This window comes from Medicago truncatula, chromosome 6, assembly GCF_003473485.1.
Source record: "Medicago truncatula cultivar Jemalong A17 chromosome 6, MtrunA17r5.0-ANR, whole genome shotgun sequence".
NCBI classification, from domain to species: domain Eukaryota; kingdom Viridiplantae; phylum Streptophyta; class Magnoliopsida; order Fabales; family Fabaceae; genus Medicago; species Medicago truncatula.
In genome coordinates this window covers 30,736,616-30,753,803 of record NC_053047.1, presented here as the reverse complement: position 1 = coordinate 30,753,803, position 17,188 = coordinate 30,736,616, and the positions used below count along the sequence as shown (strand labels likewise).

At 33.4% G+C, this 17,188-nt stretch overlaps 2 protein-coding genes across 10 annotated transcripts; both read right to left on the bottom strand.

The window, feature by feature from the left end:
- Positions 1–2,463: 2,463 nt before the first annotated feature.
- On the bottom strand, positions 2,464–7,990 carry LOC11420276 (65-kDa microtubule-associated protein 3). 3 transcript variants are annotated; one of them, XR_003013017.2, is made up of 14 exons: positions 7,854–7,990; positions 6,787–6,880; positions 6,488–6,694; positions 5,972–6,217; positions 5,631–5,840; positions 5,388–5,543; positions 5,150–5,300; positions 4,910–5,061; positions 4,591–4,678; positions 4,326–4,399; positions 4,152–4,226; positions 3,628–3,889; positions 3,086–3,225; positions 2,864–3,000 (listed from the first exon to the last, which is right to left on the bottom strand). XR_003013017.2 is itself a non-coding variant. In XM_003619637.4 (13 exons), the coding sequence occupies exons 2-13, from the start codon at positions 6,859–6,861 to the stop codon at positions 2,564–2,566; spliced, it is 2,133 nt and encodes a 710-aa protein (XP_003619685.2). In that variant the 5' UTR covers positions 6,862–6,880; positions 7,854–7,990; the 3' UTR covers positions 2,464–2,563. The 3 variants fall into 3 exon arrangements, 2 of the variants coding, with proteins under 2 accessions (XP_003619685.2, XP_024641525.1); XM_003619637.4 differs by lacking the exon at positions 3,086–3,225 and having other exon boundaries at positions 2,464–3,000; XM_024785757.2 differs by lacking the exon at positions 3,086–3,225 and having other exon boundaries at positions 2,464–3,000; positions 5,972–6,205.
- Positions 7,991–10,568: 2,578 nt separating this feature from the next.
- On the bottom strand, positions 10,569–15,131 carry LOC11420278 (protein YLS7). 7 transcript variants are annotated; one of them, XR_005642084.1, is made up of 6 exons: positions 14,788–15,131; positions 13,258–14,101; positions 12,790–13,064; positions 11,833–12,647; positions 11,758–11,801; positions 10,569–10,967 (listed from the first exon to the last, which is right to left on the bottom strand). XR_005642084.1 is itself a non-coding variant. In XM_039826644.1 (5 exons), the coding sequence occupies exons 2-4, from the start codon at positions 13,751–13,753 to the stop codon at positions 11,844–11,846; spliced, it is 1,575 nt and encodes a 524-aa protein (XP_039682578.1). In that variant the 5' UTR covers positions 13,754–14,101; positions 14,788–15,131; the 3' UTR covers positions 11,361–11,801; positions 11,833–11,843. The 7 variants fall into 7 exon arrangements, 4 of the variants coding, with proteins under 4 accessions (XP_039682578.1, XP_039682577.1, XP_024641807.1 ...); XR_003013171.2 differs by having other exon boundaries at positions 11,758–12,647; XR_003013170.2 differs by having other exon boundaries at positions 11,492–12,647; positions 14,788–15,130.
- Between the last annotated feature and the right edge of the window lie 2,057 nt (positions 15,132–17,188).

Genomic DNA, 17,188 nt, shown 5'->3' with positions numbered 1-17,188 from the left:
CAGTCATCATTCGATAAAAAAGTGTTTATCATATTTGTATGGAAAATATTGCAGACAACTCCTATTTAGACTGCTAAGTTATTGGGCTGGAAATTAGAAATCAAAGGTGCCTCCCAAAGTGAAGAATTCAATTTGGCTTAAATGATGATGTTGTTTACCGATGCGTGTAAGGATAAATGATTGTCCATTGTCCATCTGTTTGTGTGATATGAACCGGTAACTGTGAGGATGCAAGGTGTATACTTCTCGATTGTCCAAATGCAGCTAATGTTTGGCGAACAACGAGTTTTTGGCCTATTATAAAGAAGGAAATGTAGTGAAATTACACTATAGAGACAATTATGTTTGCTTTAGTGCAGGTAATGTAAAAAATGCAGGTAAAGCAACTCGTTTCCATCATTTTGGAGCCTCTTAAAGAGTTGAAATTTATGTGTATGTCAAGGCATCAAACAAATGAAACTTGCAGCCATATTTTGCAATAGGCAAAACATATGTGTGCAAATTGGCAGATGAGGAATAATATGACGGAGCAAAAAAGCACATGCAAATCACTCAATGGTGCGCGCACAACAGCTTCCTGTACAGAAACGTTGGAGCAACAAGCGACACGTTGAAAACCAGCAACGGGACAACTCAAATGCAATATAGACACGTCCTTCTTCACCACTTGGAATTGTGTGGGGTTTTCGATATGTATTCGTGATGATGATGATGATGATGGTGATTATGGGTGTTTTGTGCTTCCTAAAACCCTTTGGTCCGCTTTGATTGTTCCACGGAAGTAGCCAAAGTGTTAGATTTACATGCAAATAATTGGATGCATGATCTACAACTCACTAATGTCGATTTTGATGTAAATAAAGTTGTAGACTAGTACAACCAAGACCAAAACGACTTTACGAAATTCGGTACTATTTTATATGAATACAAACGATGTTGTAATTTATATTTTGCAAACTCTCATGTTGAGTTTACTCTGAGAGAAACGAATGAGACAGCTAATACCTTAGCTGGAGTGTCCCCATTCTTAGGGAGTATATTTTTATTGATGTTCAACGATATATCTTTGAATTAATATTTAATGAAATGTTATAAACTTTATCCTTAAAAAAAATAAAAAAAATGTCGTACATAGTATTAAAACTCTTACGGGACCACAATTAAAATATTACTAAAAACTTAACATGAGAGTGTTTGAGAATATTGTGCTAGAGAATGTGTTTTAAATGGTTTTTTATTTTTATTTTTAAGTTTAAAGAGTACTTTGAAATCTTATAAATCCATAAAGTCATTTCAAATCCTATGACATCTTATGATGTAAATCCTCTAAAATCCCAATTATAAATCTTAATAGTCTTTTAAAATCTTAAAAGTTATTAAAATCTTTCAAAGTCTTTTAAAATTCACAGGACTTTTTTATACAAAAATTGTCTTTTAAAATCCTAATCCAATACACCCCTTTAGTCTTGCATCTTATTAAGTTTGGAATAAAATTGAAACATTAGAGATTGGGACCACAATTAATAATAAAAAAAAATCTTTGAATGTACTATTTCTAAAATAAAATTTCTTGTTAGACTTCTTTGTTATCATTTCCCATCAAAATTGGGATAGCAAAATCAATCAAGTCTTATAAAAGAGAATAAAATTGAACTTCAAAAGTTAATTAGTACATTTCAAATGTTTTTATTAACTTTTTTTTTTCTCACAATTATAACATTACATATCTTCCCCTCGAAAAAACATTACATGTCTAATTAATCTATTTATCTTAGATAGTAAATAAAAAAGTAATGTCAAAATGAACAAAAAGTTGTAAAAGTAAAAGAGATTTAAAGGTACTAATATTCAAAGCACATAGTGTTAAAAGTGTACAAAAATTGATCTTCTGTTTGGTTTGATTCCATTTGAAAAAAGATAAAATCCAAAGATAAATAGATTATTCAAAACAATCGGAGCCAATCCACTTGAATCAGTTAATTACCCCTCAAGATAGCTAAAAATAAATTTCTTCTGCTAGGTAAAATAAGTTACTCTAATTCTACCCAAAAAAAATGTTGCTCTAAAGTGAGTTTGAGCTCTAAATATAACTACTGTTCATATCATTTGGTTTCTAATATATTCAAGATGTATATTAAACTAGAATGAATAACACAATTGGCAAAAAATAGCCATAAAAGGGCAACTCGGTGCACTAAAGCTCCCGCATAAGCAGGGTCCGTGAAGGGGTCCCACCATCTGGTGTATTGTACGCAACTATCTTGTTTTTTACACATGAGACTGTTTCCATGACTTGGAACTCGTGACCTTTGAGACACATGACAACATCTTTATGAGTTGCGCCAAGGTTACCTCTCTGGCATAAAATGGCCATGAGAACAAAATATTTTTTAGATGAAATTTTTATTTAGATTGCAAAACTGAAAAACTCTTCCAAGTTCTAACACCCTATTCCAAATCCAGTTCAAAAAGTAGACTATGTATATACACAACCTGAAAGCCAAGTACAATTGACTTGTTGAGATTACCATCACTATAAAAAACTAAAAACTAAATCAAAATGTCATGCTAACAAAAAACCAAGCCTTATTTCCTCAAAGGAATATTCAATATCTTGAATCAAGTCACCTCCGAAATGAGCCGGAGTCATGGCTGTATTCATAGGAATTGACACTGTCTTTGGTGTAGTAGTAGTGGTGGTGGAGACAGGAATAGGATTTTCTTTTGGAGTTCTATTCTCTTCATCGACCACTGCGTCTGTCTTTGAGATAGTAGTAGTAGTAGTGAGTGGCAAATTGTTAGCTGCTAATGTTTTCTGCAAATTCTGCTTCTGCATACTAAATTCATCTGCAGCATTTTCCACATTCTCTAGTGATGATATTGTTGATGAGATGGTAGTAAAAGGTTGTCGTGTCAAAGGAGATTCGATATCCCGAACAATTCCAGCACCAAATGAGTATTTTCTCGTAGGGAAATCAGCAATATCAAATCCTCTTCTAGCTGCATGAACACAACGAAAACAAGCACTTGTAAGAGATTTAAGTGCATGCAAATGAGAAACACAAATAAATTATGGGAAATCTACCAGCTGAGATGTGGCTTTGACCTCCACCTCCAACAACATCAAACAAAAAAAATGCCTAAACCGTTCCATGTTGCCACATAGAGCCTTATAAAAAACCCACCATCAAGAGTACTTGGGAGAATCCGGTGGAGAACCTTCGTCTATAACAAAGGAAAACATAAACAGGTATCCAACAATCTGAGGTTGTATTTTAAATGACATGAGTTGAAGTATCACTGTGGGAGAATCTATAAACAGGTATTCAACAATCAATGGTTTTCGTTAGATGGGAATTTAACGTATAACTACATCGATGGAGGTGCTTGGTGGAGACAAGAAAAATACATTTACATTTTTCTTAGCAGGATCTGTGCTTAGATAACCTACCAGCCTACCGCATCCAAAACAACCCCCTTATCAATTGAGTCAAAACTGAAGGCAACAAAGTCTTAAGAGATTTGCATTATAAATAACTGTTAAACCCTTACCAAGTGAAAAATCTGCGAGCCGGAGATGCAAATGAAAAGCAAAACAAAAAGGGAGCAAAGCATATAAAAAGCTACCTGATGAGAAACATGAAATGGCATCGTCTAGGTTATTTGTTTGCTCAATTTGGTTTACTTTGTCAGTCTTCCTTGTGGAGCTTGATTGAGTAGCTTTTGAATCAGGTTTTAGCACTGATCCTCCAAAGGTACCTCTTCTATTAGCCGCACTTCCATTTGGTGTCCTAGGCGCTTTTCTTGCACTCTGGGCCTTTGAAGGGCTTTTCGACCCATACAGTACTTCCTGCTCTGCTATCATTTGTACCTGAAGTTTCTTCAAGTCCTGAAACAAGTCCGGATAAAAGAAAATATACCATTATTTACTGGAATCATAGATCAATGACACGTTTCCTGGACTTCAATATTTTGAGACAAAACTCGAGGTTTTATCATTAACTATAGGGCCTTACACACAAACTCGTAAATCCCTAGTCACATAGAAGCAACTTCAAGTATCACGCTAAGGGTCTCCTTCTCAAGGTTTTCTTATAACTAGATAATAACTTATTTTGGAAAAACATTTAAATGCAATGAGTGGTTCGTACCCGCTGTCTACGACGTTCTTGCTCCTTTTCTTGCCGTAATAAGATGTAGTCTTCAAGCATAGAAACTAAACGGACCTAGAAAGCGACATTCCAATAAAAATTAGTTTGACATAGACATGAGCAACCAATAGATGCTGAGGTGATATTGTATGTATCTCTAAGAGGGGTACTTACACCATCATATACGAACTCGGTGCTTTTATCCTTTTCCCATGCTACTGCTTTTGAAGTCAATTTGTCTGTCATTGCTATGGACATGCAAAAGAAAATTAAAAGACATTCCGAACTAATACAGAAACATGTTATCTGCAAACATAAAACATAAAGAAAAAGACATTCTGATAAAGAAAAGCAAAGCAGTGTTAGTAATAATATCATTGAGCAATGGTGATATTAACCAAGACAATAAATACAACTTACAATTAAGGTCTAAAAGTACCTGGAATTTTGTTCACCAAGATACGGGCTTTCTCTGCTCGCTTAAGATTTAGATGAGTACCTCTACCAGCATTGTAACGGTTTTCATCCTAGAAGAAACAAATGTACAACAACATTAGTAACCTGTGCGATGATAAATATGGCCTATGGGAGTTGGGATCCATTTACGTTGTTCAATAACATAAACATTGAATTTCACCACCAATCCAACCGTACAAATACACCATACATTGTTTGTTAATGATAAGCATCAAAACTTGATGCAATTTACTGAAACAAAGATATGAAAGAACAATAAGAAGAAGAAAGAAAAAACTAACTCTGCTATACTCCTCCAGCCAAGACTCTTCGTCACATGCCGATAACCACTTCTCAACATTTTCAAGTATTTCTATTCTGCTAAAAGCTTCCTCTTTGACTTGGGAAATCTGACGCTCAATTTGTTCAAGCACATAAGCAGGGTCTACAGATCCTGCATGAGAAAAGAAGATGCAGGTTTAGGAGTTTAAAGAAGAAAGAAAGAATGGCACTCATCCAGTGGTATCGCTCTTGGACATTACCAGACTCAATAGCCTTTTCGATCGCAGCATCAGATTCTTGAACCAAATGAGTCTTTCTACAAATCTCCTCTAGCTCGGCTCTTTTTTTCCAAACAAGCTCTTTCATTTTGCTTGATTTTAAGTCCTCTAATCTAGATACTTCTGCCTCCACCTGCATGAAATTGTTACTTCTCAAGGAATTTTCAACAACATAAACAATGAAAATCGCTCATTTTTTCTACAGTAGCTTATAACTCACATGATTAATGAACTCTTCAGACAAGGTGTTTGGTTCAGTTACTTCATGTTCTGAAGCTGCGATGTTACATGTAACATTCTGAAACACCTGTTGTTCTTCAATCGGCGTATCCATCAAATTCCAGAGCTCCAATAATGATGTTGCTAGATCTTGAAGCTGCCAGATCATAATCAATTTATAAGTTTCAACCTGAGAAAACAAAAATCATGAAACGAAATTATAAAACGAAGTTATGTTCCATACCTTTTGCATTCTCTGCAATTTCACTCCTCTCAGTTCTTGTATAGATAAAGCCAATTGGCTTATGGTATCGTTATTTACACTCCTGGATCCTTCCGAATTTCCTAAACTAGGATGGACTTCGCTAACTGTCTGCTTAAAGTCTAAACCAAGTACTGAACAGAGAGAACTTAAAGTGTGCAGATTGTCTTGGACCTTCTTGAGACGATCACTCTGCATTATTAAAAATAAAATATCATCACTCGGTAATAAACAGCAATAAATATGATATTTTGGGTTCATAGAACAATAATACACACGCACAGAGAAAAAAGAAGAGAGAGTGGGAGAGGCAAGGAATTAACCTTCTCCTTTTGAAGTGTATGAAGTTGTCTGTGCAATTCTTCAAGTTTCCTCAATGACAAATCGGTTTCATCTACAACGAGTGGGACGTTTTCACTTGGACCAGAAATCTCGTTTGATATACTGTGAATCTGCTCTTGAACTTCTTTGAATTGATTTCTACGCTCATACTTTCGTTTTTGCATTTCCTCCAACTCCGGGAGAATCATTGCTAGCTCTTCCTTCAAGCTTCTAGCCTTTTGACCAGACTATAAAAATGAGAGACATGAATGAACAAATAATCTCGATTGCATAATTCGACAGTAACAACGAACAGAACTATAAACTTTGACAAATTTGTGTATAAGCTTCTAATAATGCTAGGAATATTATATCATCATTCCAAATTATTGTCACACAAATATGACATTAAACACTGTTGTATTAAACTTAAACTATTTTCTCCGTCGAGCAGTATATAGATACATACATGCCGTAAAACAGTAATCAAGAAACTAGTAATACATAAAATGTCGAACCTGTCTACTATGTACAGGTCGCTCTCCCATTTCTGAACAGATAGCTGTAAGTTCTGCCTCGGAATCAGCAATTTCTTGCCTAAGTTGAGCTCTAGAGCAATTTGCTTTATCTACCTTTCTTCTGTATACTTCTAGACACTCTTGTTCAAGCTCATACAACATCCTATCTTTTTCAGACTCAGACTCACCAACTTCATGCCATATTATCTAGTTTTGAAAAATAAACGAAGACAAACGATAAGAATTTCTCCGAAGTTTACCAGATATTCATTGAAATTGCAGAGAAAGTTGGTTTGTACCTGAAGTTCTTGAAGAAGTGATCCACATGTTGTTTCAGCTTGCGGAAGAGGATGATCATTATGAGGTTTATGCATTTTGGAGCACCTTTATCAACTTAAAAATAAAATTCTTTTAGAACATTCCTCGTTAAAACAATCAAAGAAAGTGAATAGAACTTGATGCATCTCATATATAGTAATAACTCAATCAAAGGACCATTTTTTGTTGAAGTAAAAAATCGATAGAATTAAAGCATTCGACTAAACAAAGACACAGTACTCACAAGCAAAAACCAACTCCAACAAAAACAATTCATTCAAAATTCAACATAACTCCTAGTTAAGGTGAGTTGGTCCTGATAGCGCATCAGGGTGACAGAAAAGCTCCGAGATTCAAAGAACACTTACAAAAGAATTTATATATTTCACAGCAACAAAGTCCTCACAAGTCAAAACGGAATTGAGATTAAAACCCATATCCTTGTGAGATATTAACCAAACCTTTTCCAACAAGACCAACCTTTGTTTGTTGAAATTTGAAATTTGTAATGATCTATGAAGCACTGACATAGACATCGACACCTGACATGATACTAACACCGGTAAAAAAAATTAATTATTTCAATGAACGTGATCACATGTGTCGCGTTGGGGTGTCTGGACATGCCTTCCACTAAAAGTGTCGGTGCTACCTAATAACCGGTGCAAGACCATTTTTCCTAATCCAATGAAAAAACTAATAAAAATAACCAAACTCAGAGAAAATTAAAATTAAACCCAAAAATTCATTCATTCATAACTAAGCATCATCAAAATTTCACACGTTTCAAAACAATGTAAAAAGAAAATTAAAAAAAAAACTGTAGCCAAATGCATGCAGAATATGAACATAAACAACAAGAAACCTAAACACAAACAAAATGAAGAACACAGAAACTACATTATGAATATATATGCTAAATTTACGACGATATTCTTTCTTTTTCTTCTATGAACGAATGCTTTGAACCTGAAATAGAAACTTTTGTGTAACAGTTTTTGGTTACATTGGTCATAAACGAAAAAAGAAGAAAAGATGAGAATGTTACCAAGTTTAGTGATGAAAAAGGAATTGAATGGCTTTCTTTTTTCTCAAGAAAATGAAAATGGGGTTTTCCAGGAAAATGCAGGTTTGTGAATTTGAGAGAGAGAGAGAGAGAGAGAGAGAGAGAGAAAGTTTCTTTGTTTGGACGGAAGAGAGAAGAGAGGGAGACGTTTTAAGAAATGGAATGCAAACCGTTGAAGAACTCTTGAAAAGCACTATGGGTTTTTGGATAGTTTTTTTATATTTAGGGGATTTTTATTTTGATTTTTTTAGATAATATTTCAAGGTATTACATGTATCTAAAGATTCTAAAGTGTTTTTTGCCGGCTTGTATCTAAAAAGTTTTCATGTTAAAATTAATAAACATGATAATACCGGTTGGTATATTTATCACACATAAAAAAAACCAGTTAATTTGGAAATTAATTAATACTACATAAAATAATTAAAGCAAAAATAATCAAGGATGGTGGGACCCACTTAATGGTAGAATCCGCTATCCATCTTATGTGTCTATCTCTCTCTCCGAATTGTGTACTTTCATTCAATTTATCAAATGGAGAGGAATATGCTAACCCTTTTTTATCATGTGCAAATTTGCACATGTTAACAAGTTTAACATAGTAACTTTCTTTTGGAACTTGTACATTTTATATTAAATACATAACTTTTTAATAAATAATTTGTTATGAATATACTCCCTCCGTTTTAAAATGAGTGTCGTTTTAGGTGTTGGGACACATATTAAGAAATGGAATGAAATAATCATTAGATATAACATTTTTACTGAATTGCCCTTTACTTTATAAGAAAAAAACAAATTTAAAGTTGCATTGAAAATTGTGAGAGAAAGGTTGGAGTATATATTGAGGGTAAAGTTGGAAGAAAAAAATGAAAGTTGCATTGAAAATGTAAAGTAACATTCATTTTGAAACAGTTTTTTTTTGCTAAAGTGACACTCATTTTGAAACAGAGGGAGTATCTCTTAGGGAGTATCTATAGTCCTGGAAACAATCTTATTGGTTTTGTAACGAAGAGTATAAGGTTTTGTCACCTGTCCAACAATTTCTCCATTAGGGAGGATTTATTTGCCCAATCACTTATTTATTCAGGAGAAATTGATCCAACTCGAAGGTGTTGATCTTTATACTGATCAATCATAGAATAAAATTTCTGATTCAGTCCAATTAAACTTCCTTCCTTTGAATTTGGAAGTCTTTCTCAGATACAAGGAAATGATTCAGTTCAAAGATTGTAGTTCTCGAACGAGCAATCAAAAAGATTCTGGAGCATCCACAAGTTTAGGTATTGTTCCTCCAATAATCGTAGTTCTGAGTACTTCTTGACGCACTTTAAAATATGATCAGATTTATAAGTCAACATCTCTTGTAAAATATGAGCAACACCAAACCCCTCGAGCGCCCAAACCTCCATTTTGCCTACCTGTTGTCCTCCTTGTTTCACCCTTCCTTTAAGGGGTTGTTGTGTAACAAGTGCATAATGTCCACTGAAACGTCCATGTATTTTATCATCAACTTGATGAATCCACAACACAATTATTTTCAGTCCATTCTCTTTCAATTATGAAAACCACTAACAACACATAAAAGCATGAGCATAAAAAAATTTAATTGAACTCTCGTTGAAAATGAACGAACCTTAAAGATTATCAAAATACTCCACAAAATAAACCTATAGAGATTGTTTAAAATATAATTTTTTAGCGTTAGAATGTATGTGTTCATTTGCGATACATTTAGATTTTCTAATATCAATGTTTATAGTTTCTTTGTGATTCACACTTATTTATTGGTTTATCTTTATTCTCTATTGAAAATAAAATTTTAAATGAAATCACTTATGATAATTTTATAAACAATTTTGCATCTCAAAAACATGAAAAATATAAATTACATAAAAAAATAAAAAAATAAAATTTTAAAAAGACTCATTATTAGAGTTTGTTTCAGGCCTTAATATTGGTTGAGACGACCTTGAATATGATTAATTTAAAACTTTTTTATTTTTATTTTTTTAACTATATGAAACATCGTTTAGATGGAGACAAAATCAGATAGAATAAAAACAAATAAATATACTTTAGTTTTCCAAATTTGTTGAATCTTATTCTCCCTTTTTGTGTAAAAATAACACAAAAAAGTATGATTGCAGTTATAGAGGAAAAATAAGTGGGATATACTTTAGTTCTTACCTCCTCTTCAATACAAAATATCTTTTTTATGTTGACTTAGATGTAAAAAAATGTGTCTATAACAACATAATAATTTCGCAAATGTTCTCTTTTTGAAGTGTTGAATTAAATTTTATTCTTTTTTATGTGGCAGCCAATTAGAAAAAAGTGACATGATCCCTCACAGAAAAAGGGACAAACTAGTTCTTCTATTGACATGTGTAACGTTTTAATCTAACATGTCCATTCAAGCAACTACTTTAGTCCCTATCAAACATTGAAAAAAGAAGGAAAAAAAAAAGACATGTTCGATCCTTCACAAATACTGTAAAAACATGTTTGGCCCCTAACATGAAGAATGGAGCATCAACATCACAAGACCTACGACATAAGATTTTTAGAGTTATATGTTATGATTGTTGGGCATTGTTGAAACTAAAAATTGTAATTTGTGAGATATATTACCCATGATAAATATTACGACGATTACAAATTACGATTTTTATTACCTAAAGTTCAACCATGAGGTAACTACAACTTAACCAAAAATTATTCCACAAGAATCGAACTTAGGATCGGCCGAAATGTCTATATAGAGTTGAATCTTGTAATCTAGACTATGAAAAACATCATCATAATGCTCCTGTTACAATAATAGTTTGGCTTAAACTATATCAGGAGGATGCGATATATTCGCGTACTACATAATCCGGTAATTATGATTTACGATCTCTTTAGCACAATTTTTTCTAAGAAAACAAACAAACACACACCACAGTTTTGGAGATTCTGCGTTCCCATCGATTAGAATGTTGGCATTCCAATTTCAAAACACAGGCTTCAAAATCTCAATGCATCTTACATATGAGTGTAGAGATGCTTGCATACCAACAATCCATTAATCTTCCATCTTCATTACTGCAAGAACTGTTAGAAGCATGTTTACAAATTATCAGCTACCAGAAAAATCCATGCTTATAATCAGAGGAGAAAATTGAACACCAAAAATAACAATACCAAGTTTCTATTAAAGTATGTTTATCATCATAAAAATAAAAATCTCTGAGAATGATAAACTTTTATCACATGCTATGCATGGTGATTTAATGACTTAAGCCTAATCGGATTAAATTCCAGCTTATGGGAGTTTCTCATTAAATGTTTATGCTTATTTACTTACAATTTCGAATAAGTCCGTTTAAGTACTTACAATTTCGAACAAGTCCGTTTAAGGTTAGATATGTTTTTGGAGAAGCTAAATGAAAAAGTTTCCGAAAAAATTCAGATGTAGAAGTTAATTTCAACTCATATGATAAGCTATTGTTCAAAATGTCATGGCTATTTTAATATTCTTTCAATAGTACACAATTCAAGGCTATATATATATATTTAAAAACTGATATGAGTTTATATTGGACAAACAAATCTTCAGAATCATGAACAGATTTCACCTGATTAGGCATGCAGAAGATCTTGAAAATTGAGGAATGTGCTAACCATAGTTCTAAATTCTGATCTACAACTATAACTGAGGCTGCAACATAAATTATTTTTTAGAGGTGTCTGTAACGGCATCACAACCAAAATTGCATCCGCATTTTTCAGCAGGGGACCACAATTTAGAACCATGGAGCTGACAACTTATCATACGAATCTTTTAAAACTAATTAAATGCTCTATAATATGGTTCTATCAGAAGGTAAATTGACTAGTCTACCCTTCCTCAGACAGGTGCGTTGATGCATAAGTCGCCCTCTTGAGCTTAGAAGATGAATGCAGCTTGGCTGTTAAGGAAAAAAAATCTCATGATGTGTTATCACTATCGTATTCTCTCTTAATGATTTCAAATACAATCTCATTCCAAGCATCTACAGGTCCCGGCATGCACCAGTGCAAGCAATCCTGTGGTGGTGGCCTTCCATTTCGGCCTCGTTTCGTAATTTTGTTAGGATCAGTACTCCTATATGGACCAGGATGACCATCATGCCGGTATTGAAACGCTTCAGTAATATCCATCAATACCATCTTCGATCTATCTGTCTCCTTTTTTGCCGCACGGTTAAAACCTGTAACCTGTTGCTCATACATCGAAGCGAGATACTTATTTTCCACCAATTCACCGGGTGCAAGAGGTTTAACTTTCCCAGTGCATGATCCACCGGTATTCCATCCTCCACCCTCATAATGATCGGGCGAATAGGAACGCAAAATTGTAAGTCCGGTATAATTTGGATGCTTAACAAGAGCAGTAAGAATTGTTTCAACAGATATACCAAATGCTTCGACGCTGTTGATCTTCGCACGCCGAGACTTGTCCGGCCACCACAATTGTCCTCCAACTATCTCATTGTTCAAGATGTATACTGATTGTTTAGTAAACCAATGACCAGATGAAAGAACAACCACATCAAATGTTGGGAGAAATTCCATGAACATCTCATCAGGGGATTCGAGATAGATTTTCTCCACACCAGCTGGAGCAAAGTCGAATGGTTCTGAATTGTGTTTGACAAGCCATGATGACCATATCCGAACAATCGTTACAGATGTTGACTCAAAATAATACCGTTGCATCTTGCGAGTTCCCTGATTTTTTGGTTCCTCTACCTGAAATATCGTTAGCAATTAAGTATTTAATTTCTACGAAGCACCGCCATGAACACCAGATACTAGACACGACACTGACACCGACACGTATGGGACCATTCTATTACTTATGCAAATAAAATTAGTATGGAATAAAAATAACCTGCCAAAGAATACACATCATGGACTCCATCTGGTTTCGAGCCACAGAATCTCCAATGAAAGCCAACGTCTTGCCTCTCATAAGATCCAAAAACTTCCTCGGATCAAATCGCGGGATGTCACACTGAAAAGGCTTCCATCGCCAGTTCTCATAATCCTTATCAGGCCTCCCATTACCCTGACAATTCTGCGTCTGTGTCAATACAGGGCACGACTTGTTTGTGTATAACGGTCCCGATGAATCATATATCCAATTTCCATGGTACAGATCACAACCTACTTGACAATAAAAACAACCATTCATAAAACTGAGAAGATATAAAAACTTGGAGAGTGATTACAAGAAAATGAATGGAAAGAATTGTCCATTGTTGAAATTCTTACTTAACAGATACAAACACTAACGATTACGGCTGTATTGTATTTCCAAAATAGAACAAAGCAAATCAAAGTATCAAACTAACATTACCTTTCATAATTGAGGAATTGGTACTAGCCATTGGAATAGGTTCTTTTGGAGCCGAATCAGAAGTTTCTAACGCACTCGCCTCCTTAGTTACTGGAACAATTTTTGGCGAAGCAGATTCACTCAAGGGTAGTTGTGAATTTGAATTGGTATCAATTTGTTCTATCTTGCTACTATTATCACTTAACACACCACTGGAAACTATGGAAGGTTGCAGATCAATGACTGTTTTATTATCTACTAAATCTAAACTTGAATTCTTGTGAAGATCAACAGAAGTTGTATTGATTTTCTGAGAGACTGATAAACCAGAAGTTTGTGAACTCTCTACACCATTGAAATAACCATGAACAGTTGAACCAATAGGGTATGATAGAAAAAACCATGAAGCAAAAGTTATGAATACTGCTACTACTCCAATTGAAAATATAATCCGCGAAAGTGGTTTCAGATTTGAAGAACCATTCGGAGATGCAACCCTCCAAATCACACCTTTCATTTAACCCTATTAGTTTCAAATTTCACACTAAACTAAACCCTGAAGAACATGAAAACTTTCTAAAATATAGAAACAATCCACTCCACAGCTTTATACAATATAAGCTTGCAACATATGTAGCACTGACACTTCAAATCGAAGGTGTGTCCAACTCTGTCAGTGTCTGACACAAACACGATACTATCACATGTAGTATCTTCTGAGTTCTGAATACTTACAATCACTTTTATTTCTCAAATTATTGCCAGCGTCCCTGTCGTATCTGGTGTTTGTGTGCTTGATAAGCTTGAAACAATGAATAGTTCAGTTGTACCAATATCAAATTACAATCAATCACCATATACAAACCTGCAATACCCACCAAAATAGATAAAACAATTAATCAAAGGGTGAATGAATATGATGGATAAACTATATGAACAATAAAGCAAAAAGACTCATACTTGAACTTTGAAACAAAATTAAAAACTCATAAGGAAACAAAATTAAAAAATCATAAAGAAACAAAATTTAGCTTCAAGGTTAAAACCCCATTAGGAAAAAACACTTTTTTCAAATAAAATCGAAATACCCAGAAAGAAAGAAAAAAAGAAAAAAAAAAGTAATATTAACTTGTGTAACCCTGACACTTCAGATCAAAGACATATTCAACACGTGTCAGTGTCCTTGTCGCATCCCTATCATATCAATGATTCATATCTTGAAACAAAGTAATTGAGTTGTAACATATCATATTACCATCAATCACTAAATACAGTTCTGCTATATCTACCAAAACAGATAAAACAAATAATCAAAAAGTGAGTGAAAATGACCCTAAATTATATGATATCAACATCTCAAATATATCAGAGAAATTCACAGATCATAAGTTACAAAAAAAATTTGAGAGAAAGTTACAAAATTTAGCTTCAAGATTCAAACCCCACCAGGAAAAAACAATTTTTTCAAACAAATATTTAACCAATTTGGGTCATTCAATGAATTCATCAATTAACATAATATTTAAAAGAAAATAAAATAAAATAAACCACCTAGATGTTGACAAGCTCTGACTAGAAAGGGTCTTCATTTTTAGTGTCAAATGAGTATCAAATGCAAATACTCATGTTCGAGTCAGATATGTAACTGACTGAGCACAACCGTAAATACTAATCTCTCGAGTCAGACAAGACTGTAATGACGGCAAAGCTCTACCTCGTGACAGTGTACTAAGCTTTCAAGAAAGTGAATGTGTATACAGACTTTAAGAAGTATCAATGAGGAATTTGAATGAAATTTATGATGCATCATGTGGCAGGGAGCAAGATTTGTTATACAGTAACTCTCACTGACACACTCTTCAATTATACATTCTTTATTCTTCTTTCTTCACTCAGCAGAAATGTGCACGTGAGAGAGTGTGTGGGTGAAGTTATTACTGGGGTTCATTGAAATAGTTTTTAGTCAAATTTAAACTATCTTCGAACCGAACTCTGAATTACTGGGGTCTATTTTCCTAAATACTAAAGTGTTTATACCATAAAATACAACTAGACTAAATAATTGTTGCAATATGAAAAATAAGTTTAAGTACACTTTTGTTCCATTATAAAACATATATGTTGGTCCTCAATTTTAAAAACTGACATTTGATCCCCCAATGTAATTTTTTGTGTTTTGGTCCCTTGTATCATTTTGGATCATTTTTATCATGTGATATGTTCATTTAGGCAAAATTACTCCAATGATTTCCTATCTTATTTAAGTTGGTCCTCCATAAAAACTGACATTTGATCCCCCAATGTAACCTTTTTTTTTTGTTTTGGTCCCTTGTATCATTTTGGGTCAATTTTATCATGTGATATGTTCATTTAGACAAGATTACTCTAATGATTTCCTATCTTATTTAAGTTAGTCCTCGATTTTAAAAACTGACATTTGATCCCCAATGAAACTTTTTTTTTGTTTTGGTCCCTTGTATCATTTTGAGCCATTTTTATCATGTGATATGTTTATTTAGGCAAGATTACTCCAATGATTTCCTATCTTAATTAAGTTGGTCCTCGATTTTAAAAACTGACATTTGATCCCCCAATGTAACCTTTTTTTTTTTGTTTTGGTCCCTTGTGTCATTTTGGGTCATTTTTATCATGTGATATGTTCATTTAGGCAAGATTACTCCAATGATTTCCTATCTTATTTAAGTTGGTCCTCCATTTTAAAAACTGACATTTGATCCCCCAATGTAACCTTTTTTTTTTTTGTTTTGGTCCCTTGTATCATTTTGGGTCATTTTTATCATGTGATATGTTCATTTAGGCAAGATTACTCCAATGATTTCCTATCTTATTTAAGTTGGTCCTCCATTTTAAAAACTGACATTTGATCCCCCAATGTAACCTTTTTTTTTTGTTTTGGTCCCTTGTATCATTTTGGGTCATTTTTATCATGTGATATGTTCATTTAGGCAAAATTACTCCAATGATTTCCTATCTTATTTAAGTTGGTCCTCCATTTTAAAAACTGACATTTGATCCCCTCATGTAACCTTTTTTTTTTTTTTTTTTGCTCCCTTGTATCATTTTGGGTCATTTTTATCATGTGATATATTTATTTAGGCAACATTACTCTAATGATTTCTTATCTTATTTACGTTGGTCCGCCATTTTAAAAACTGACATTTGATCCCCCAATGTTACCCTTTTTTTTTTTTTTTTGGTCCCTTGTATCATTTTGGGTCATTTTTATCGTGTGATATGTTCATTTAGGTAAAATTACTCCAATGATTTCCTATCTTATTTAAGTTGGTCCTCCATTTTAAAAACTGACATTTGATCTCCCAATGTAACCTTTTTTTTTTGTTTTGGTCCCTTGTATCATTTTGGGTCATTTTTATCATGTGATATGTTCATTTAGGCAAAATTACTCCAATGATTTCCTAACTTATTTAAGTTGGTCCTCCATTTTAAAAACAGACATTTGATCCCCCAATGTAACCTTTTTTTTTGTTTTGGTCCCTTGTATCATTTTGGATCATTTTTATCATGTGATAAATTCATTTAGGCAAAATTACTCCAATGATTTCCTATCTTATTTAAGTTGGTCCTCCATTTTAAAAACTGACATTTGATCCCCCAATGTAACCTTTTTTTTTTTTTTTTTTTGGTCCCTTGTATCATTTTGGGTCATTTTTATCATGTGATATGTTCATTTAGGCAAGATTACTCCAATGATTTCCTATCTTATTTAAGTTGGTCCTCCATTTTAAAAACTGACATTTGATCCCCCAATGTAACCTTTTTTTTTTTTGTTTTGATCCCTTGTATCATTTTGGGTCATTTTTATCATGTGATATGTTCATTTAGGCAAGATTACTCCAATGATTTCCTATCTTATTTAAGTTGGTCCTCCATTTTAAAAACTGACATTTGATCCCCCAATGTAACCTTTTTT